A 22,738-nucleotide genomic window follows, 5' to 3' on the forward strand; every position below is an offset into this window, starting at 1 on the left:
CCTGATTTCCAGAATATGTGAACTGATTTCCTGGTTTCATCAAAATAATCTTGATCAGCCATTTTACTGTCCAAGTTTTTAAGAGTTTCTACAATGCATTCTTCAAATTCAGGCTTTAAGACTTTCAAATTGAAGTGAAATGAAAATGAAACTCCGAGTCGGGTGTCTTTAAACTATTCATCTGGATTTTTATCCAAACTGTAACCTTAATTATTATTGGGACCTTTCAATCAATACAAAACAATTCATTTACGAAAGAAATTTCAAAGGTGATTTTAACCTGAAAAGTACACAAATGTTGAAATTAATTTATCAGAGTGGAAAGTTTATCAACAGCAAAGTTCAGTTGGAATAGCTGATAAGTATCTTAAATTGATTTTGTATCGTCTGTTTCTGAAGTTCTGTCACATATGATAAAAAACTTTGGTTGGAGGTAGCCCAATAATGAATAAATAGGTGTAGACGATTGTTGAAACATGTGATTGTCAGCGCGGAGATTCTTCAAAACATACATCAAAACAAGCTTGCTGTTGCACAACATTGTTTGTGCACTCTCCTTTACCTAATCTCATTAGGCAATGGCACTTGTATGATGTAGGTGTCAACTGGAGGACGACATTCTGCAAAGTTTCTTTGTGAATGATCATGACATTGACAAGTTCACGATGCAAGGGGCTAGGGTAAATAAGAAGGGGGGAGTCCAGCATATTGTCACTATTTATATGGTGTTCTTCCATCCTTCCTGCAATAGAATTCAGATCAAATAACGAATAAGTTTATTTGGAGGGAGCTTCTTGTTCTTCTGTTCTTGATATCTTGATATGGATGGCTGAATTATGTCTGTCTCTTGTTGCTGGCTCTGCGTCGTCTCCTGTAGGCTCCAGATCATCCGTTAGTTCAACTGTGGACGTATGAACAGACATCTGGAATGTCCCAAGATTGGACTTCTGCAGCTGGAGAGCAAGGTTAACTGCGCGGTTGACTGCAGCACCAAGTCCGTGGATGTGAACCTCATTCACTCCCGTATCCAACAACTTATGACATCGCGCCTCCTGGGCCTTGAAGTCCGTCTTATTTGACACGTAAATGTCGTTTTTACGCTTGGGTAGACGGCGAGGAAGTCTCTTTCTCAGCGTGAATTCTGCTGGATCAATCTTTGGGATGCTTCTGCTGTTGTTGTTTGGATTTGTTGAAGCAGTTGAGCTCGCCACATTTTGTTCATCCATGGGCGTCGCCATCTTGCAAATACCTCAACCTCGAACATGATCCTTCTCTCATTAGTAAATCCGTTAAATGAAAATAGAGGTTGTCAATCTAAAGCCCAGACTTCATTACTAGACAAAGAACTTAATTTAAAGTTGGCACCCGACTATTGCATGTGTTGTCATTTTCAACTTTTCAGTCACTTTTGCACTTTTGCACAAAACGTCCGTGAAACTGGAAGTGTATGCTTGATGTGTAATTTTGAGTGAAAAAAAACAACAGGAGTTTGCTTTTTTTCTGCGCCATGTTGTAAATTTCTCACAATGACTGAATGTGCAGAGAGTTTTGAAGAACGTCAAGACAATGAAGCGGTTTTATTGCAAGCTATTTTTATGTCGGACTTCGTTTTCAAGAAAGGAGACCAAAAAGTGAGAACTCTTTTTTCTTTTCTTTTTAAAAATGTTTTCTGTGTTTTCCGCTTTCGTCCGTCGTTAATTTTTCACAGGTCTGTCAACTTTAGCATTGAGTGGAAAGAAAAGCCTCGAAAAGTTTGACATATTTACATAATACATTGACAATTGTAATTCAATTGTTGTATGATTAAAAATTATACTTTTTTGTTGAACTTTATAAATTATTAAAAAATATCAGGCCTAGAGCTAGACACTGGACACTAATTTAATTGTCAAAACCAGTCTTCTCACTTTGTGTATTTGAACATGTGCACAAAATAATAATCTTGTGCCTGGAAATTTGAGCTCAATTGGTCGTCGAGGTTGCCAGATAATATTGAAAGAAAAAACACCCTTGTCACACGAAGTTGTGTGCTTTCAGTTACTCGATTTCGAGACCTCAAAATCTAATTCTGAGGAGTGAGGTCTTGAAATCAAATTCGTGGAAAATTACTTCTTTCTCGAAAACTATGTTACTTCAGATGTAGCCCCATAAATCGGTCCAATCCACTCCATATCCTTGGCCCCAGCACCACTGATATCAAAACCTTTCGGAAAATCATCTGAAACTCTGCGCATCATGAAACTTACAGATCTAATACTTCAGAAGTTGCAGATAGCACTATACTTGGAATCGTTCACATAGGTATCACAGATTTTGAGTAAAAATCAAGTAAATTTTGGGTGTGAATTTTCTCAACTAACGCTCTTTTACCGCTCATGCCGATTGTCCCCCGACCGTGTGCAGATTTTTTTCCCAGGACAAACGTGTGGAATCATCTGCACACGTTCGTCCTGGGAAGAAAAGATACCCAATCCGCGCTTCGTGTATATAAACATACGGACACGCGTCTGGGAACTATTCTTTGTAGTTCCCAGACGCGTGTCCGTATGTTTGTACACAAAGCACTGATTGGGGAACCATTCTTTGTAGTTCCCAGACGCGTGTCCATATGTTTGTACACGAAGCGCGGATTGAGTATCTTTTCTTCCCAGGACGAACGTGTGCAGATGATTCCACACGTTTGTCCTGGGAAAAAAATCTGCGCACGGTCGGGGGACAATCGGCATATCGGCATGAGCAGTAAAAGAGCGTTAGTTGAGAAAATTCACACGCAAAATTTACTTGATTTTTACTCAAAATCTGTGATACCTATGTGAACGATTCCAAGTATAGTGCTATCTGCAACTTCTGAAGTATTAGATCCGTAAGTTTCATGATGCGGAGAGTTTCAGATGATTTTCCGAAAGGTTTTGATATCAGTGGTGCTGGGGCCAAGGATACGGAGTGGATTGGACCGATTTATGGGGCTACTTCAGATGGAGCTGTTTCGCACAATATGTTCTATACTATCAACAGCTCCCCATTACTCGTTACCAATTAAGGTTTTATGATAATTATATTGAGTAATTACCAATACTTTAAGTGTCCACTGCAGTGCCTTTAAAATTAACAAACAAAATGTATTGACTTTTAATTAGCCTAATATTTACTAATAATTTAATTAGGCCAAGTTTCTTTTTAGGCTGGGTGATGTGCCCGAGAGCAGCTGTTTTGAATCCTTTGTTGTCTCGGACAATGTCGGATGGTAGTTATGTTGAAGGGAAGATTGTTCCAGTCTTTAACGATGTTAGGTAGGAAACTAAATTTCTAGCAGTCCTTGGCTTGCAGTCCTTGTTGGTACGGATGGTTTGGTACCTTATTTAAAAAATATTAGGTGTAATTACAATTAATTTATTAAATGCATTTGGTTTGTCTGTAGATCTTTATTTTTTATTGAAATTCATCAATAAATGTTTCTTTTGTATTATTGACTTTCAGAAATATAAACTAAGTGAAAAAACCTCAAAAGAAACTGACTGGGTAAATTTAAAATAGTATTGTGTTAAGTTTTTTATTTATATTTTTAAGTTAAAAAAAGGTTAATAATAATAATAATAATAAGGCTTATAATGCACACATATCCACCCTGCCTGGTGTCCAAGGCACAGTAAAACCAAAACAAAACAAAAACAAAATTAAGACACCACAAAATAAGTCCTTGAAAACCTGTGACATAACATAAGTTTTGAGAAGAGATTTGAATTTTGTGGTACAAAGACAAGATCAAAGATTAAATGGTAGAGTGGGTAGGGCCTATTGAACCTGCAACCTACATACTACTGTGCGGACTCTACCAACTGAGCTACATGTATTTATGACACAATAGTTTAAATTGTGCCTTTATTTTGTTGCTTACCTGTAGATAAAATGAATCAGTCCTTATTTTAACTTACCTTTTTACAAACTTAATGGAACAGTCTTATTTGCATACAACTCAAACTACATGTAGTTTAGATCACTAGGTACTCAGGCAGTGGTTTGTTGCGTGCACTGTTAACTATGTGGTATGTTCCTTTTGTTGGAACCAGCCTTTGTTGCACACACACAGCACTTTTTGTTATACCATTACTTTGTTCATATGGTGGAATGTTTCTTTAAACCTTTAAAAAGGGTTTCACCAGGCTTAATGTACATGTAGCATGTTGAAGTGACTTTGATTGTAAGTGTCCCTTTATTTTCAGTTAAGTTGTAGATAGATTAGTAGAAGAATAACAGGAATAATTAGTTTGGGTGTGGCTGAATACAAAGAAAGTGAGTGAGAAAGAACCTATGTGCAAATGCTGTGTGAAGTCAGTTGACTTGAAAACCTGAGAGTGAGGGTGTGTGAGGTTCTGCTCTAGCCACCAACCAGTGCATGTTCCTGAGGCAGATTTGTGCATCAGTTGGCATACAATTTTTATGCCAAAGGCGAAGCTCAGTAGACTCAGCCACTGAGGCAAATCATTCAAAGTTTAATGCGGTATTGCGGCAAGTCGGCTAACACGTATAAGGGCAAGCAGACTCAACCAGCACAACCCAAGAGTGCGATGCATTTGAAAACCATGGACTTGAGTTAGGATTGAAGTTTAAATGGAAGAATTGACATATTGGTGAGTGACAGTGAACAAGGTTTTAGCCAGGATTTGGTAAAAGGGTGTCCAAATTTGCTGGAAATTTTAAAACTGGGTGTCCAAATTGTTCACCTACAATAAATTTACATGTAAATGACAGATGAAACAGGGTGTCCAAATTAAAAACAGGGTGTCCAAAAGACACCCAGACACCCCTCTGGCTAACACTTTGACAGTGAAGAAATGTTGACGGGGCTACTTAAGCCAGGGTACAGAGTCCTGACAGAAGCTCATAATAGAAGACGGGGGGGAAACGTCAACGTCAGAGCCAGAGTACTAGAGGGACAGAGTGTCCTCTACCTAGCCGACAGTGATGGCCAAGAACCCCACACTATCAGTTTGTTTTAATTTCTTTTGTCAATTGATTTGTTAATTTAACTAAGGTGGAAGATACACCGAAACATACTGTAGTAATTTATAGCTGAAAGACAGTCACTGAATTGCAGTGAAATTGCGAGAAGATAAAAGTGTTCGGTAACGCATGTCCACCTGGACCGAAATGTAAAATAATTTGTGGTATAGAATTGAGTGTGAAAGTTACACTTCAGTTAAAAAAGAAAGGGAGTATTAGAAAACTGTGACTTCAAGGAAGCTCCTTGAATTCATACAATGAAGATTGTATAACTTATCATTTACTTAATTTTATTTTGATATAATTGCCTGTGAATAATTTTGAATAAAGTGAATAAGACAACTAAATGATTCTGGTTATTTATTTTTGTTTCACACTCGGATTTGACAATCTATCCCTTATGTTTGGGATTCCCCCGGACAAAGATAAATTGACAAAATGAGGAGACCGCCGAGGGCTAGATAAGATAGCTCAGTGTATTGTAAGCCCACACATATTTATCTTCACGCTTGTTTGGTTCTTGTGTCGATTGCATCAAAATTGATTAGCATTTCTTTACTTATTGTGGTTTATATCGATATCTTTACTTATTTAAGATTCTTTTTGTCTCTTACTACAGGATGGAATGGAGTTCAAACTTCATCTGACACCACAGCAAGGAATGAGTGGCAGTGACCACGCCCACGTTACTGTAGATATGAAAGTTACTTGCCCACCGAAATATCCAGACATGTAAGAATACGGAAATCTTCTGACTGTATAATGCCACCACTTTTTCATTAGTTATGAAATAAATTTATATCTAAATTACTCAATGATATACTCCTTCTGGTAAAAATGAATGAACATGTGGTGGCAGGATACAGAAATATTTCCTTGAATACAAATGGCTCTTTAATTTTTAATGTAAATTGCTTCTCAGCAACGTTCATCTAGTCCTTGTCAAACTGGTCCAGCAATTTTGCATAGCAAAGTAATAAGACTGAATATTTGTAGTAGCAATAATTTGGGAGGCTAATACATCATTAGCTAAATTGCAAATGACACTACAATGTAGTTGAGCCACAAACAAGCAACTTGGCGTGCCAGCCAGCTGCATCGGCCTGTATGACCACGAAACACAGCCAGAGGTTTAAAGTTTTTGATGGGAGGAAAACCAAAGGACCAGGAGAAATAGCCTCATGGCATGGGAGAGAACCAAAACACAGCTCTACTCACATGTATGGCCTTAGCTGGGAAACTCAGACCAGGGCCACAGTGGTGAGACGCAAGCACTTCACACACTAGCCAACCATGCCACCCAAATGATTAGCAATTGTGGATTTTTGAGCAGCAACTGATGCAAATTGTGGAGTATTTTGTATAATTCATGTCTTTATTCGGAACCAAAAAAAACATACAAATATAAAACATTGCTTGCTACGAAACACAAGTATGTATTATCTTCTTTTTTCTTATTTTTTTTTGTACAGACTTCCAGTAATTGTTTTTGAGAATGAGAAAGGATTCTCCACAGAGAAGTTGAAACAACTCGGCAATGAAGTCAATAAAATGGCCAGGAAACTCAAGGGAGAGGTGAAGTTTTTATTGTGTACTTCTGATATTGACTCCAAGGTTGTGTATGAATCAAGTTGCAATGACTATGTTGAATTCATTGTGTGTGGGTTTGAATCCCATTCATGACACACACTCATGTCATTGAGCAAGATGCTTTACTATAATTGCTTCTTTTTACCCTAGAGGATGATACTGTGTTTGAATACTGTGTTTAAATAAGCTTTAAGAGGTCCAAGTCAGCTCGTGCTTAAAGTATTTATTTGTAAATTTAAATGCCAAAATACATTAAATTTTATATGATCAGGAGACTCCTCCCTGATAAATAACATCAAAAGGGGTTAAAATTAGCATTAAAATAAAATGTACGTGTTTTCCATAAACAACTTGACTTTACACCCCTTTTTCTCAGTTTGGTTCTCTCGCATTTCTTGGTGTTTCTACTTTCACAACTTTTGAACAAAAGGTGGTATCAACATGGGGTTTTAACAGCATTAAAGGAACACGTTGCCTTGGATCGGACGTGTTGGTCTTAAAAAAGCGCTTGTAATCGTTTGATATAAAATGTATATGGTTAGAAAGATGTTGTAAAAGTAGAATACAATGATCGACACAAATTTGCCTTGAAATTGCGTGGTCGGCCAAGGGAGTCAAATTTTTTACTCTCATAAATGGACGACCGCGTTAGTTCGCAAAGTAAAAGGAAAACCATGCAATTTCGAGGCAAACTTGTGTGGATCATTATATTCAACTTTTAAATTATCTATCTATACCATATGCGCTTCATAACAAACGATTTCAAACACTTTTCAACGACCAACCCGTCCGATCCAAGGCAATGTGTTCCTTTAAAGCATAGATTTGCTGTTTTCTTGATCACATTACAAATGCTCTGTTATTCCTACTCAGGTGATGATTCTTGAACTTGCCCAACATGTCCAAGCTTTCCTCCATGAGCACAACATCCCAGCGTACAAATCCTTCTATGAGGAGATGATGAGTAACAAGAAGAAGGAAGAAGAGAAAGAAGCCAAAGAAAATGAGAAACGGCAAGAACTGCAGAGAAAGAGAGAAGAAAAAAGGGTGAGAATCACAGCAAATACCAGAAATAGAGTCAAACAGGAAAAAATGTGCACAAATCTATCATGGTTTAATAATAATAATACTGGTTTCTTATATTGCGCTTTATCACACCCCTATGAGGAGGAGGGGGGGGGGGGTTACCAAAGCGCTCTTTATTTTTTCTTGCAAGGTATGTGGAGCTACAGTTCGAAGTATTAGACCTATTCCTTTATAGCAACATGTAATGTTTACAAGTTGCTGTGGTGGTGAGACCAGGAACACCATGAAACCCTTCTTTGCTCATGTAGATGGTTTGGGTTCTTTTACAGGCATTACAAAGGACACATGACCTCAACTTTACATCCCATTGGAAGGACAATGCAATCTTGGTTCAGTGCATGCCTAAGGACACAAGTGTCATGACTGGCGGGACTAAAACCCTTTCTGCTGATCTGAAACACCAGAGCTTGTGGCCGGTGTTCTTATCCGCTCGGCCGAATCGATGCATTTGGAAACAAATTTTGTACTTTACACTTGCTGCTCTCTGAGTCCTGTTTAAAGTATTTCACAGTTATACTATTAGGATGGGATTCAGACCCATGTTCTAAAGCAGATATCTGAACTAGGACAAGTGCACTCGACTCAAACTCTAGTGTCCCTGACCAGCAGATCAAGTGTAGGTTGGAGTCCTGATCTTGACACTTCATTGGTTTGAGTTTTCCACTGAGACCTGTTTTCCCCTTCCTGTTTCAGAGGAAAGAATTTGATGAAGAAATAACAAGGAGACAGTTGGCAATGAAGGAAGAAACAAAACTGAGGAAAGAATTTACAAATAAGGTACAAGAAGTTTTCTTTTCTCTGCCTGTGTTGAAAATTGTTCATGGTTTTTTATTAGTCTTCTCACTAAGTGATGCAGTGGATTTTTATTTACAAGATTTCTCATCAAAATAAGAAGTGACTACATCAAAATGAGAACACAGTTTTGTCTTCTAAACTGTTTTATTTGAGAAAACACTAAGAGAAGATTCATCTCTTCTGGTGATACTTCGCAGGATTCAAAGATTATTTTGAGACTCAAACTCAACGTTTGAGCATCATTTGTTTGAGAGAAAGATTTTGAATTAAAAAAAACAGGACCATTAGACTTGTCCTGTCTTGAATTTACTGGCCCGACACTGAAATCACTGGCCTCAGGACGGTGGTTCATTGTAAAATTGAGAAGCCCTTGTGTAAGTATGTCAGTATGTGACTCTGTGTTTTCTCAAGATGTTCTTAATTTCTACTCCTCTCAGGACAACGAGAAGGTTGAGCCAGCCGTTGCTCAGTCACCTGAGACATCAAGTGATGTAGGACAGAGAAGCGTGGTTGAGACCCCGCCAGGGCGAGGCAAGAGACAACCTGATCCAGTAGATGCTGGGAGTGAAAGAGGAGTAAGAAGGAGGTAATGGTGGTTGTCTGTAGAGTCGGCCCAGAAGGCTAGACCTTCTTGGTGTGATTCAATGGCATGGGTGACTACTGGGTAAAGGTCTAACCACTCTGGCCCAGGGCTGGATTTTACTTAGCAGTAAGGGAAGACATCAATCAAATCAATCATAACATATATGTGGTGCCAATTTCAACAATCATTGTTCATGGCGCCTTACAGTAAGCTCTTGTAAACAGGTGAGATTTGAGTCATGTCTTGAAAGTCTGTGATTGTTTGATGTTGTGAGGAAGACTGTTCCATATCCTTGGGGCTGCATCAAACAAGGTGTGATCATCCCAACTGTGTTTGCTTTTGGGAATGATTAATGCAGATCTGTCCGAACTGGAGTGCAAGTTATGAGATGTTTTCTGGAAGGGTCAGTCGGTTGGTCAGATATGCTGGATCATTCACAAGCAGCAGGATCTTGAATTGAATTCATGTCTCATTTGGTTGCCAGTGCAAGTCCCTTAGGATAGGGTCAAATTTCCTTGCAAAGAAAATCAACCGAGCTACCCACTGCTAAACTTTAGTAAGGCACCAAAAACATTGTCATCGGCATTCCGCATAGATATTGAAGCTTTCAAATCATATTTTTTTCACTTTGATAAATTGGTAACAAACAAACTTAAAGCCATTGGACACTTTCGTAAACAGTATTATCCAAAGGCCTACACTTCGTGTATCACAACTAATATATAATATAACAAACCTGTGAAAATTTAGGCTTAATCGGTCATCGGAGTTGGGAGAAAATAACGGGAATAATGGGAGAAAATAACTCTTGTTTTCGCACGTTTCGCCGTGTCATGACATGTGTTTACTATAAATACGTAATTCTCGATGTCGAGAATTGATAATTGTTTCAATGTTTTCTCAAAAAGTAAAGCATTTCATGGAATAATATTTCAAGAGAAGTCTTTTACCATTACCTTCCGTAAACCCTGTAAGTTATTTGTAAATCTGTGAACTTTTTTTTTCTTTTTCTGTTCCGAAAGTGTATAATGGCTTTAATATCGAATCGGTTCCTTCTCCAGGACAATCAGTGAAAGCAGGAATGCGAAGTACCAGGCAGAGGCAGAAACAAACCCAAGACATAGCAAGGCAAGCAGGCAGAAGAGCGGGAGTTTTATTAAAGGTGTTGTAACAAGCGTCTTCAAAACCAAAGGCGAGAGGACGATAACCAGAGGTCAAGTCATGGGTACGTTTTGCTTTCCTTCGGTCAATCTTCATGTTTTTGAGATATATGACGTTTAATAATAATAATATCAGTAATAGTATTGTGGCTTCTTATGTATCTCTCAAATCTGTCACTCGGAGACACTCATGATGCTCCACCATTATTATATAAGTTATCATGCAATGTATGTGGAGCTCTGTTTTGAAGTATGATACCTCTTTCCTTAAAGGAACGTAACAGAATTGGTAAGAAACAAAAATCGTGAAGATCACAGATTTACATAAAACTTACATGGTCTAATGATGATGGTAGTAGAAAACATCCCTTGAAATATTTCTGTCTGAAATGCCATATTTGATGAGAAATAAACAATCTAATTAAGAGATACAGTGTAAAAAGGGCTAAAGGAAATTTTATGTTATTGCATTGTACAATGTTTTTTAGTTAAGGTTAGAAACTTGTAATTCTCATTCCACTTTCATGAACTCTCTTTATTTTTTTCATGAAGCTTCTATCTTTTAGAAAAAGAGCCCCTCAATCATTTTGCATTATACACCGTTTTAAACTTTGTTTCCACTTTCATAAGGCCTCTATTGGAAAATTTTGCCTCAGAGACTCTCTTTAATACTGGATTTCTTGGTTGTAGGTTGTAGCGACAAGGGGAGTAATATTTATGTTGGTATGGACAGTCAAACCGGTGAGCTAGTCTCAATCAGAGAATGGTTGATTAAATGGAAGCAAGGCAAAGGAAGGAAACCATTACCAGATGAAGAGAAAGCCGGTGAGAACTGCGTCAAACAGGTAAGCTGTTCAAATCTTCTATTATACTCACTGTGTCCGAATTAGCGGCTACAGCTGTGGCTGTCGTTAAGAGGGGTTGCTATGGGCCTCTTATGCTTCAACTGGCGATCAAGCCATAGCCACTAATTCAGACATATGGTTTATGACTCATGCTTTGAAAATCAGTATTTGATATTATTCTGGATGTCTTTCAAATTGTCATTATTTATAACAACCTCCGTGCTCAAGCCCTCCTCAAATCTTGCCGATTTATTACACTTAAATCTTCCCATAGTTCTTCGGTCCTGTTTTTTTTTACTTCAAATTGATATATTTTTTTGGTGCTTGTTTATTCCCTTGGCGAAGGCCAGGTTTGAATTAAAAGCTAAGTCCATCTCCCCTATAAGTTTGATATTATTTCTGATGTACACATGCATTGACTCTGCTTATCTTTGGGCTTAACCTGGCTTTTCATCTAAAGAAAAACAGGCCAGGAACTGCCTTTGCAATTGCTGTGCCTTGCTAGTGGAACATACATGAACTCCTAAGTCGAGACGTGGTATTGTGCTTGTCAGTAGAACTTTCCTAATTTGTTTGCTATTTTGTATTTTTTTCATTCTCCATTATTGTTAGACTCTCTGTTTTTTGTATCTAGTGCCATATACATGTAAATGAATTGCATTGTTATATTTAATGTCATACATATTCAATATTCTTAACGGTTGGACATTGTGGCAATTTTTAAATGAACGCTGATTTGATTCGAATTTGCCTTTATCCTTTATCTAAACCTTGGCTCCAGCTCTTGCTGTAGCCAAGGCCAGATCTCTCTTGTGTATTTTTATATTGTCCATTCTTCTATCTGTGTGCCACCCACATTCTGACATTATTGTTTTATTTGATCATATAAAGTACTTGATACTTTTTGTGTAAATTTCATAATTTTGGTTGATATATTTTGAAGTGCCTGGTTTATTGATTGTGTTTGTGATATGTCTTTCCATTAAGTTTGTTTGGCTAAGTTGAACATGATTTTTGTAAGGAAACATTTACAAATGTGTATTTTCAACTGTTTTTAATAGTTTCATGTTACTTTTAATTGTTACCAATATGCAACTGCAATTAACAGCTTTATACCATTGCCTTAAATGTGTTTTATATTATGAAACTTTGACTATAATTGGTTTTAGTACAATGACTTCTGTTCAAGATATTTAGCTTGGTGCCATATAGAGCAGGAATTGCTCTCTGTAATAAGTTTTTTGTACATTGACTTATAATCATAATATTTGTTAACATGGTTAATGATTTAAGATTTGTGCCATAGAGCAGGAACTTCTGTCTCTAATTCGTTTTAAGTACAATGACTTCTGTTTAAAACATTTGTTGTTGATTTTAGCTTGGTGCTGTAGAGCAGGAAAATCTGTCTCTAATTCGTTTTAAGTTCAATGACTTATGTTAATAATATTTGTTGTTGATTTTAGCTTGGTGCTGTAGAGCAGGAACTTCTGTCTCTAATTCGTTTTAAGTACAATGACTTCTGTTTATAACATTTGTTGTTGATTTTAGCTTGGTGCTGTAGAGCAGGAACTTCTGTCTCTAATTCGTTTTAAGTACAATGACTTCTGTTTATAACATTTGTTGTTGATTTTAGCTTGGTGCTGTAGAGCAGGAACTTCTGTCTCTAATTCGTTTTAAGTACAATGACTTCTGTTTATAACAATTGTTGTTGATTTTAGCTTGGTGCTGTAGAGCAGGAACTTCTGTCTCTAATCAAACTAGAACATCCTAACTTAGTCCACTACTTAGCCATGAGACACACACAAGGCAAAGAAGCAGTCCATGTGGAGGTAAGCTGTGGAGCAGAATGTGTTTAGCAGAAATTTCATTTGCTTAATGGACATCAGGGCCCAATTTCATAGCGCTGCTTAAGTACTAAAAGTAGCTAAGCATAACGAAATCATGCTTACCAGAATAAGGTGAACAGGCATTCGAACTAAGATTTAACTAAAAGGGAGACCGCCAACATATAGTTGGATAGCTTTGTTGGGAGAGCGCCGGTACGTTAATCCGGAGGTCGTGGGTTCAAATCCTGCTCCAGTCATCCAGTCAATTTTTCTTTGTTCAAACTCAAAACTACTTCAAACTTACCCAGTCAGTTTCCCTTGTGGTTTATTACTTGATATTTAAATTTTAAAAAGTCACATCCCATTAAGGTGATCCCCCAGGCTGCCGCTCGCCAGGTTGTATCTTAACATTTGGTGTGATCCCTGGCTACAGGGCAGCTAACAGTTATGGCTTCTGACTGTCACCCCTGAACCAAGATATTTACAAATAGGGAGACCCCCAACATAGGGCTAGTTAACTCAATTGATAGAGCGCGTCGGTACAGTAATCTGGAGGTCGTTGGTTCAAATCTCGCTCCAGTCAATTTTTCTTTGTCTAAACCCAATTCGGTTTTAAGTTATACATTATTGTCTTGATCTACAGCTTCTTATGGAGTTCATCAACGGTGGTAGTCTTGATCTCCAGGCGTTTAGCGGCACACCTCTCCCACTTGATATCCTAAGACAGTACATCAATGATCTGATTGAAGCAATAGTCTATCTGCATAGCAGAGGAGTGGTGCATAAAGATCTCAAGGCGTCATCTGTGTATGTAAATAGCGATGGGAGACTAAGGATTGCAAACTACAGCTTATGCAAGAGGTAAAAAATCTCATTATTTTCATGATGGAGCTTATAAATTTTTGATTGAAGCTTTCTTATAAGATTAAGTTGATGCCAGGGCCCAATTTTATAGAGCTGCTTCAGCACAAAATACCATGTCACATGTACAGTCTTTGACTGGCGTCCTGCTTATTTGCTAAGCAGAAAATGTTTAAGCAACATTTTCTGCTGGTCACAAGCATCATCGGACCCTGTAACCAATTAATTAATCAGAGAGTTACAATTCGCCACAGGCAAATGTGAATAGGGTCAAGGCGTCACCACTATTCAGATTGCGACCACTGTTCACTCCCTTCAAATTTGTTGTTGTTTAGGCTTGTGTTTGTTTATTTGTTTACAGATTGGATGATTTAAATGAATCTATTCAAGCTGGAACTCATAGTGTTCGTTTTAGTGATGAGAAAAGCTATGGTGGTCGAGGTGGAAAGAAAGGAGATGTACTCAATCTGGTAAAACATTCATCAAACATTACTGACAAGAATTGTTCATAATGAAAATGCATTTGTAATCATATACTTACAAGACAATTCAAAACCACAATGGATGATGTTAAATGGTTAAAATGTTGGAGGGTTGACTGTGTACTGTGCAGATACATTTTCTACATGATATATTAAAGGATGTCATACATATAGATTATCAGTCAAAACAACGGTGGGTGATATTAAATGGTCGGACAGTAGGAGGGTTCGGTGTGCTCTTTACTACAAGATTTCATATTGTAGGTTGGCATAGTCTACATATTTGTCAAACCACAGTGGAGCATATTTAATGGTCAGACAGTAGGAGGGTCGACTATGTACTGTGTTGATGCATCCACCACATAACATGATATTGTAGACTGACATTGTATACATCTATCATTCAAAACATCAGTGACTGATTTTAAACAGTCCGTGAGTAGGAGGGTTGACTGTGTACATTTCCTTGATGCAGGGTATCTTAATAATGCAGCTGATACAATCCGATGATGGTGTGCAATATCCATGTGACATTCCTCAAGATCTACCTGCAGAGCTGCAAGATTTACTAAGCAGGTAAGAAAAATGCTAAATTAATTTTCGTCTCATGAGCAAAAATTAATATTTTGTGACATTGTTTTACTCATTTCTCAAAAACTACGGCCCCTCAGCAAGTAATATTATAATGGACGTTTTCTACCACCATTATCTTCAAACCGTGTAAGTTTAATGTTGATCTGTGGACATTGTGTTTTAGCAGCTCTATGAAATTGAGCCCTGGATGTTTGATTTGTTTGTTTCTTGTAGGTGTCTTGACACAGATGAGAGGAATCGATCTTCAGCCTCATCGTTATTGGACCATCCCTTCGTTAAGCCTTCCATCTCCTCATCATTAGATACAGCTAGTAATGTACCTATTGACAACAACTCATCAGGTAGGATATCCAACTAGCATTGACCTTCCTTGACCGAGTTGTTAACCACAACAAAATTATGCTTGCATGAAAAGCTAAACTACCATGTCGCAGGTACAAAATGAGATTGGTATGCTACTTAAATTTGCTTAGCAAAAGCAGCTCTATGAAATTTGGCCCTGTTCTTGCTTTTATTTTCCAGTGAGTTGACCGTTACACAGACATCCCTGGAAGAAGGGAGATTTTGATTATGAGTTCCAGTAACCTTTATCCCTCGGGCCAATCGTAGCATAAGATTATGAGTACCTGCTACACAATGGAATGTCCGCATGTGTTATCGCGTCACCCGCTGTTGAGCTTGTACCAGGAAAAAGTTGTTCTGGCATTTTGTTCGTCGGCAGCAGTCCATGTACAACTTTAAAACAGGACCCAATTTCATGGCTCTGCTTTGCCTAAGAGTTCTGTGCTTACCAACTGTGTGCTTTACAGGGCGTTGTAAGCACAGAATTGTGGTCAGCAGAGCCATGGAATTGGACCCAGGGGTCGAGAGTTAGGACTCGTATTATCTCGAGTTAGGACGAGTTAACTTGGGACTAATCTTAAGGTCTGCATGCTACAGTGCAGGGTTGGGACTCGTCCTAAGTGCTAAGATTAGTCTTAAGTTAGAAAGAGTTTTGTGAAATCGACGGCAGGTTAATCTAAAGTACCTACAAAATTATATTTTACAATTCGTTCTTGAAGGTGGCAATGACAAGGAGGTTGATCGTAATCTACCAGGACCACAGAGCTACGATATTCAACTTGGACACTCCAGACTCCGTAGTGAATTTGAAGTCTTGGACTTTCTCGGTAAAGGAGGCTTTGGAAGTGTCACTAAGGTGCGATGAATTTATTATTGTAACCATTTTGAGTAAAATAACAATTTAGCTGATAAATATTTTGTAACGACCTTTGTTGCTGCCATTCAAAAATTCTGAATGCATTGTTGCGTATAACGGCCGAATTCTGATGACTGAATCATTGGAGTGTGGGTTCAGTTCCCAGTCAGGGCACTTACGTCTTGAGCAAGCACTGCTTGCTTCTCTTAACCCAGGTGTGTAAATGGGAACTTGATAAGGCTGAGATAGTATTGTGTTGGATTAACCTATTGGGGCTAACTTAAGCAACTTGGAGTTCTATGATCCCAATAGAGTTGAGACAGTTTAAGGAATGGTCTAAGTATGCCTGATGATCTTGTTGGGTCCCTGGCACTGGCCCTCATTCATGTCATTCAGTGTTGGCTCTCATTGCATGGTCTGATGGGCTTGGCTTTCATTACGCAGTTTGCACTCCTGCTCATTGCGTGTTCTGCAGCTGGGCTTAACAACATTGAGCAGGGGGATGGGGGAGGGTTTGTTTACAGTCTCATGGCCCAAGCATTTTGGACAGGATTGTAGCTACTAGGATTAGGTATGTGTGCTATACTGTATAAGAACCAACTCTTATATTGTAATAGTTGGAAACTATATTAGTTTGAAATTTGCATCGGGATCATGGGGATAAAGAATATTAATTTTGGTTTAACCCATATACACCAATGTGTGTTAGCACTGTATCTAATCCCATTGGTTCAACCCACATCCAATTTATATGCCTGTAAATTTTTTTCACAGCGCTTTTTATACAGTGCTAACACACTGGGTAAAACCAAAAATTCCTACATTATAATTGTGTATCTTTGTTAATCAGGTGCTGAATAAGTTAGACAGTAACATTTACGCCATCAAGAGGATCCTACTCAATCCCAAAAGCAGAGAACTAAACCGCAAGATTACAAGAGAAGTCAAGTTGTTATCGAGACTCCATCATGAAAATGTTGTCAGGTCAGTCTCAAAGAAAACTCAGTTAGAAATAAATTGATTTGTTATACTGATTGGCTTAGCACTGTCATTTGGTGCTCACTTGTTTAGACCAGCGCCTGTGCTGTCTTAGGCAACCAGGGCCCAATTTTATAAAGCCTGTAAGCATAAAACTTGCTAAGCTCAGACTAATCTTGTCTAACAGAAACTGGTTACCAGCCAAAGCCCCATAAATGTGTAAATTGTTGCAACCGGTGCCTCACATCTTTGGTGCCTGGGCTATCTTCAACACTCTCTCAACTGTGTAGGCAAGGTTTTGGCTACCATTCAGTGAAATGTTGGTTTACTTTGTGTGTAGTTTTACTATAAAAATATTTATCCTTAAAGGCAGTGGACACTATTGGTAATTGTCAAAATCCAGTCTTCTCACTTGGTGTATCTCAACATGTACATAAAATAACAAACCTGTGAAAGTTTTAGTTTAGCTCGATTGGTCGTCGGAGTTGCGAGATAAATATGAAAGAAAAAAACACCCTTGTCACACGAAGTTGTGTACTTTCAGATGCTTGATTTCGAGACCTCAAGTTCTAAACTTGAGGTCTCGAAATCAAATTCGTGGAAAATTACTTCTTTCTCGAAAACTACATCACTTCAGAGGGAGCCGTTTCTCACAAGGTTTTATACTATCAACCTCTCCCTATTACTAGTTACCAATTAAGGTTTTATGCTAATAATTATTTTGAGTAATTACCAATAGTGTCCACTGCCTTTAAAAAGCAATTCTTTCGTCAGTAACTGATCATTCTTACGAAATCTTGAGACTCTGCAAAACACTACTTGAAGACAAGTCTGAAAACTTATTTTTTTTGCAGTATACATAAATTACACGAGAAACCAACCCTTGCTCAATATATTTCCTATTGGCTTCTGGTAAATGTTGCAGTCAGTTTGTGGTGTGAAGAGGGCATGGCTTACATTGAAACAACATATCTAGAGTTGCAGACAATGAAACCCATATTTTGATTATTACAGATACTATAATTCCTGGATAGAAGTGGCTGAATCTCCTCCCCCTACTGACACCGATTCCGATTCACGCACCACGGCAACAACTACCACCAGTCCCTCGGACGATAAACAGACCAAAGACACCAAGAACCAGAAAAATAGCCTCAGTTTGTCAGACGACATTGAGAAATTTGCACCCAGAATCAGCCTGAGTAAGTATTAATCGGTGGTGACATTGGTTTTTACTCGGTGGCCTTTTGTATTACATGTAGCATCAAGATTTAGATGGTTTTGTTTGAAATCTTTTCTGCTCATCTATGTGATGAGCTGATTTGCTCAGTTTTAGCAGGAAGTGTCTGGATTTGGTATTGGTTCGTAGGGTGTCATGGCTGAGTGGTTTAGAGCATCAAATTCAAGTTCTGGTGGTTAAGTCATCCTGGTGTGGGTCAAATTGTCGTCATCATGACACTTGTGTCCTTGAGCAAGATGCTTCACTACAATTGCTTTTCTTCACCCATGGGGTATAATAGGTACCTGCGACGGTAAAGGGTTGATATTGTGTTTGAAAAGCCAAAGCCACTGGAGCACCATGGCAGCCCGGGCTGTATACTCCCAGGGAGCTGAGAAAGATTAAAGGAATGTTGTTGGCCCAGTGACCAGGGCACTAATGTAAAGCGCATTGAGACATTGTGAAATGCGCTATAAAAGAACTAGTTATTATCATATTAAGAAGCATCACATTTGATTTATTATAAGTGAATAGCGGACATGTTCCTGTTTGTTTTAACTGTGTAGGTACACGTGGTTCGTTAGAGTGGAGTACTTCACATGATACAGGGAGGTTAGATACGAGTACAGACTCCTCATCAGATGATGAAGATGTCTTCAGAGCTTCATTCATGTAAGTAACTCTACAATCTACAATAAGTAACCCTTCAATCACAGGCTCAATCACCAATAAGTAACTCTTCAATCACAAACCCAACCACCAATTTGATTAATAGGTAACCCTTTAGGCACACACCAATAACAAATAAGTAATCCATCAATCTAACACCTGGTCACCAATAAGTAAGTCTTCAATCACTCGCGCAATCACCAATGAGGAACTCCTCGATCACACTCGCCAATAAGTAACACACGCCATGACCAATAAGTAACACCCCTTCAATCACACACCCGATCACCAATAAGTAACTCTCAAGGCTCACACCAGTCGGCAATAAGTAACCCTTCAATCAATAAGTAACCCTTCAATCACTCAGCTAATGGCCAATACGTAATGCTTCCATCACTCGACCAGTTTGCAAAAGTAACCCTTCAAGCAGTCGGAACCAATCACCAATAAGTGACCCCTCAATCACACACCAATAAGTAACTCTAATAACACCTAACCACCAATAAGTAACTCTTCAATCACACACAGTTTTCCCCTCTTTGCTCCTTTCGTCATTCAGGCCTTATTCTGATTCATCTGATGGTATTGATTTTGAGCACAGCATGAGTGGCCAGCCAAGCAGTGAAGAATCCAAGGCTAAGCAAGTGAGTCGATTCACGGTTTAGCTTTGTTTTAGTTTACAGCAAAAAACATGTTCATGCTTACCAACTTTGCCAGCTAAGCAGTTTATGTAACCCAAGACTCTGACTACAAAGAGTTACATAAGCTGTATGGGTATGTCGATGAGTGGAGTTTTTATTGTGTGCCAGCCTAAATGCCTTTTTAGACAATAGCAATTTACCAAGGGTCCCATGCTTAACTTTAGCACAGTTACAAAATTGTACAAAATGCACCTCGTGTGAAAGGACAACAATGCTTTTGTCCATACAGGAAAGCAAATTTGAGAAGATTTCACTAGGGACTTTGGACGGTCAAAACATTGGTATTTTTCGAAATTTATAAAATTTCACAACCATGTTTAATTGCTGTAGTGTGAAAAGGGCTTAAAAGCTTGCAGACTACTGGTGTAGTGTACAACTTGGTAACATCTTGTTTGCACATTTTTCCAGGAGGACAAAAGGACCTCATCTGATGCCAACATTCCTCCTAAAGATGAAGAGAAATCTCTCCTTCCTCAGGTTCTCTACATTCAGATGGAATTCTGTGAGAAGAGTACGTTAAGATCTGCCATAGATCAAGGGCTGTATCAAGATCAACGGAGAGTCTGGAGATATCTACGGGAGATTGCAGAAGGATTAGCTCATATCCACTCTCAGGTAGTTTATAACTCATATCCAGTCAATATTTAGGGAGCATCTCAAAGGCGGGGCTTATTCTTGGCCCAGGATAATTCCTTTGGGCAAATGCCCACGATCAAGTGGATTGCCGGAATATTCCGCTGAAAAACAGCATTGTGCCGATTTAACTTTTCTTTCTACTGGTCCAGCGGAATGGAGAAATGTACTGTGCAACTTAGAACATTCCATAGGACTGGTCAAGTTGCGACCGCAGGTATACTCTACTGTTCCCCCAAAAAATATCCTACCATTCTGAATTTTGAGACACTCCCTTAGTTTAAAAGGATTAGCTCGACCCAATTATTGGGTAGTTTAGAGGAATTAGCCTGCATCCACTCTGCAATGGGTTAGTGAGAAATTACCTCTTTCACAAAAACTTAATTACTTCAGAGGGAGTCGTTTATCACAATGTTTCATGCTATCATCAACTCTCCGTTATTGGTTACCAAGTAAGTTTGCATGCTAATATATAATTTGAGTAATTACAAAACATGCCCAGTGCCTTTAAACTCAAAGTTTAGTGATTTGCTTATCTGGTATTTTTTCCGTTATAAGGGTATGATTCACCGAGACCTGAAACCTGTGAATATCTTCTTGGATTCCAATGACTTGGTTAAGATCGGTGATTTCGGTCTGGCCACAGCGGGGAATGTCGGGACGACAGCCTTACCTGACATCCCTCAAGGGGATCTTCATGAAGCACAGCTCTTAGAGGAAGGAGCAGGTAAGACAAGTTAGAAGATGTTTTCTTCATTATTGGATAACATTTTTAGAATGATTTATAGATCTATGGGGATCAAGGCCGAACTCCATAAAGCTGTTAAGCCGAAAAACTTCTGTTGCTTATCTTTCATTGCATTAATGGTTCTGCTCCTATATATAACATTTCTTTGGTAAAAGCTTAATACTCCTGTACAATTTCTCCGATCTTCTAATACATACAGGTTCCTAAGAGTAGTAAATCATGGGTCATTTTCCCATGCTGGACCCACAATCTGGAATGATTTGCCTCTTTAAATCTGCAACATTTCTAGTCTCGATACTTTCAAGATTAAGTTGAAAACCACATTGTTTAATCTCGCCTATGTGTAATTGGTCTATTTGTCATATTTTCCTTGCTGTGTGTGGTTCCCCCTCCTGTGCGCCTTGAGTACCTCATTTTGGTGGATTTTGGCGCCCTATAAATATGCTTTATTACTATTATTATTGTTATTCTGAAAATACTGCTTTAGCAAACAAATGTGTCTGGTAAGCAAAAAATTGAGTTGGGAACCAGTGGCAGTAATGTCATATCTTTGCAATATTTGTTAGTTACCTGTTTCTTCTTACTAGTTTTTTCTGTGCTAAGCAATTTTTTGTGCTTGTAGTCTTTATGAAATTGGGCCCAGGTGACATTAAGGGATGAACTATTTTTAGACTTTTATCTGACCTTTGTGCCTCCAAATCATGTGCATTTATCCGATCACCCAAAGTGGTTACATTCTTTACAATTTTCCTGTCATTTTGTTACTCTTGATACTTCATGTTGATGTTGGGACACTTAGCACTCTCGACACTTTGTGTTTTAAATTTGTGATATGCATATATTTACAGGAAGCATAATCGAACTTTGAGTTTTAACTTTGTGCTTCCAAATCATGTGCATTTATTGAATCACCCAAAATGATTCCATTTCTTGACAATTTCTTTCTCCAATTGTTACTCTTGATACTTCATGCTTACTTGAATCTTTAAGTGTGTGTTTTAAATTTGTGATTTGCATATTTGCATTTAGCATAATTGAATATTGTTCTTTACATTGTGCATTTTTCCATGATCCAATCACCCAAAGTGGTTCCATTCTTGACAATTCCTGTATTGTATTATTGTACTATTGATACTTCATGCTTGTGTAGGGAGTACATTTGAATGTTTTTCTTGACATTTGTGCTTCCCAATTATATGCAGTTTTTATACCATGTATGATTCAATCACCCCAAAAGTGGTTCCAATTTCTCTATCATATTACTTTTGTTATTTCATGTTGGTTTAGAGAGCCAAAGTGCTCCCTATACCTCCAAGTATGTTTTTTGAAATTTGTGATTTGCATATTGACATATTTCTCTTGACTTTTGTGCTTCCAAATCATGTGCATTTAATCACTCAAACCGATTTTGTTTCTTGATAATTTCTCTATCATATTGTTTATCTTGATACTTTATATTGTTGCATTGGAAAATAGGTGCTCATTGCATCCCTAAGTGCTGTTTTAAATTTGTGATTTGCATATTTTGGAAATTGTTCTTGACCTTTGTGCTTCCAAATTATCTGCATTTTTACATGATCAAATCCATTACTTAACAATTTCTGTCTCATATTATTACTCCTGATATTTCATATTTATATTGTGAGCCCAATTTCTCTAAATCTTCATTATGTGTCTATTTTAAATTTGTGATGTGTATATTTTCATGAAGTACATTTGAATATTTTTCTTGACATTTGTGCTTTCCAATTATCTGCAGTTTTTACATG

General features: G+C 38.1%; 2 protein-coding genes across 3 annotated transcripts in view; one reads left to right on the top strand and one right to left on the bottom strand.

Moving 5' to 3' along the window:
- Positions 1-776: 776 nt before the first annotated feature.
- On the bottom strand, positions 777-1,242 carry LOC139942115 (ribonuclease P protein subunit p20-like). Its single transcript, XM_071938830.1, has one exon. It carries the CDS (start codon positions 1,236-1,238, stop codon positions 777-779), a length of 462 nt encoding a protein of 153 aa, XP_071794931.1. The 5' UTR covers positions 1,239-1,242.
- A 144-nt stretch (positions 1,243-1,386) lies between these two features.
- LOC139942088 (eIF-2-alpha kinase GCN2-like) overlaps positions 1,387-22,738 on the top strand; it is a 44,810-nt gene continuing 23,458 nt past the window's right edge. For both annotated transcript variants that reach the window (XM_071938783.1, XM_071938790.1), the window contains exons 1-20: positions 1,387-1,631; positions 5,621-5,733; positions 6,474-6,576; positions 7,465-7,638; positions 8,371-8,454; positions 8,910-9,058; positions 10,117-10,280; positions 10,906-11,060; positions 12,779-12,889; positions 13,530-13,747; positions 14,109-14,217; positions 14,705-14,805; positions 15,037-15,164; positions 15,885-16,021; positions 16,872-17,005; positions 18,014-18,201; positions 18,785-18,890; positions 19,447-19,531; positions 19,997-20,203; positions 20,780-20,948. In XM_071938783.1, coding sequence (XP_071794884.1) covers positions 1,527-1,631; positions 5,621-5,733; positions 6,474-6,576; positions 7,465-7,638; positions 8,371-8,454; positions 8,910-9,058; positions 10,117-10,280; positions 10,906-11,060; positions 12,779-12,889; positions 13,530-13,747; positions 14,109-14,217; positions 14,705-14,805; positions 15,037-15,164; positions 15,885-16,021; positions 16,872-17,005; positions 18,014-18,201; positions 18,785-18,890; positions 19,447-19,531; positions 19,997-20,203; positions 20,780-20,948 — 2,740 coding nt within the window. In that variant the 5' untranslated portion in view covers positions 1,387-1,526. The remainder of the gene's footprint in view (positions 1,632-5,620; positions 5,734-6,473; positions 6,577-7,464; positions 7,639-8,370; positions 8,455-8,909; positions 9,059-10,116; positions 10,281-10,905; positions 11,061-12,778; positions 12,890-13,529; positions 13,748-14,108; positions 14,218-14,704; positions 14,806-15,036; positions 15,165-15,884; positions 16,022-16,871; positions 17,006-18,013; positions 18,202-18,784; positions 18,891-19,446; positions 19,532-19,996; positions 20,204-20,779; positions 20,949-22,738) is intronic.

This window comes from Asterias amurensis, chromosome 1, assembly GCF_032118995.1.
Source record: "Asterias amurensis chromosome 1, ASM3211899v1".
NCBI lineage: Eukaryota > Metazoa > Echinodermata > Asteroidea > Forcipulatida > Asteriidae > Asterias > Asterias amurensis.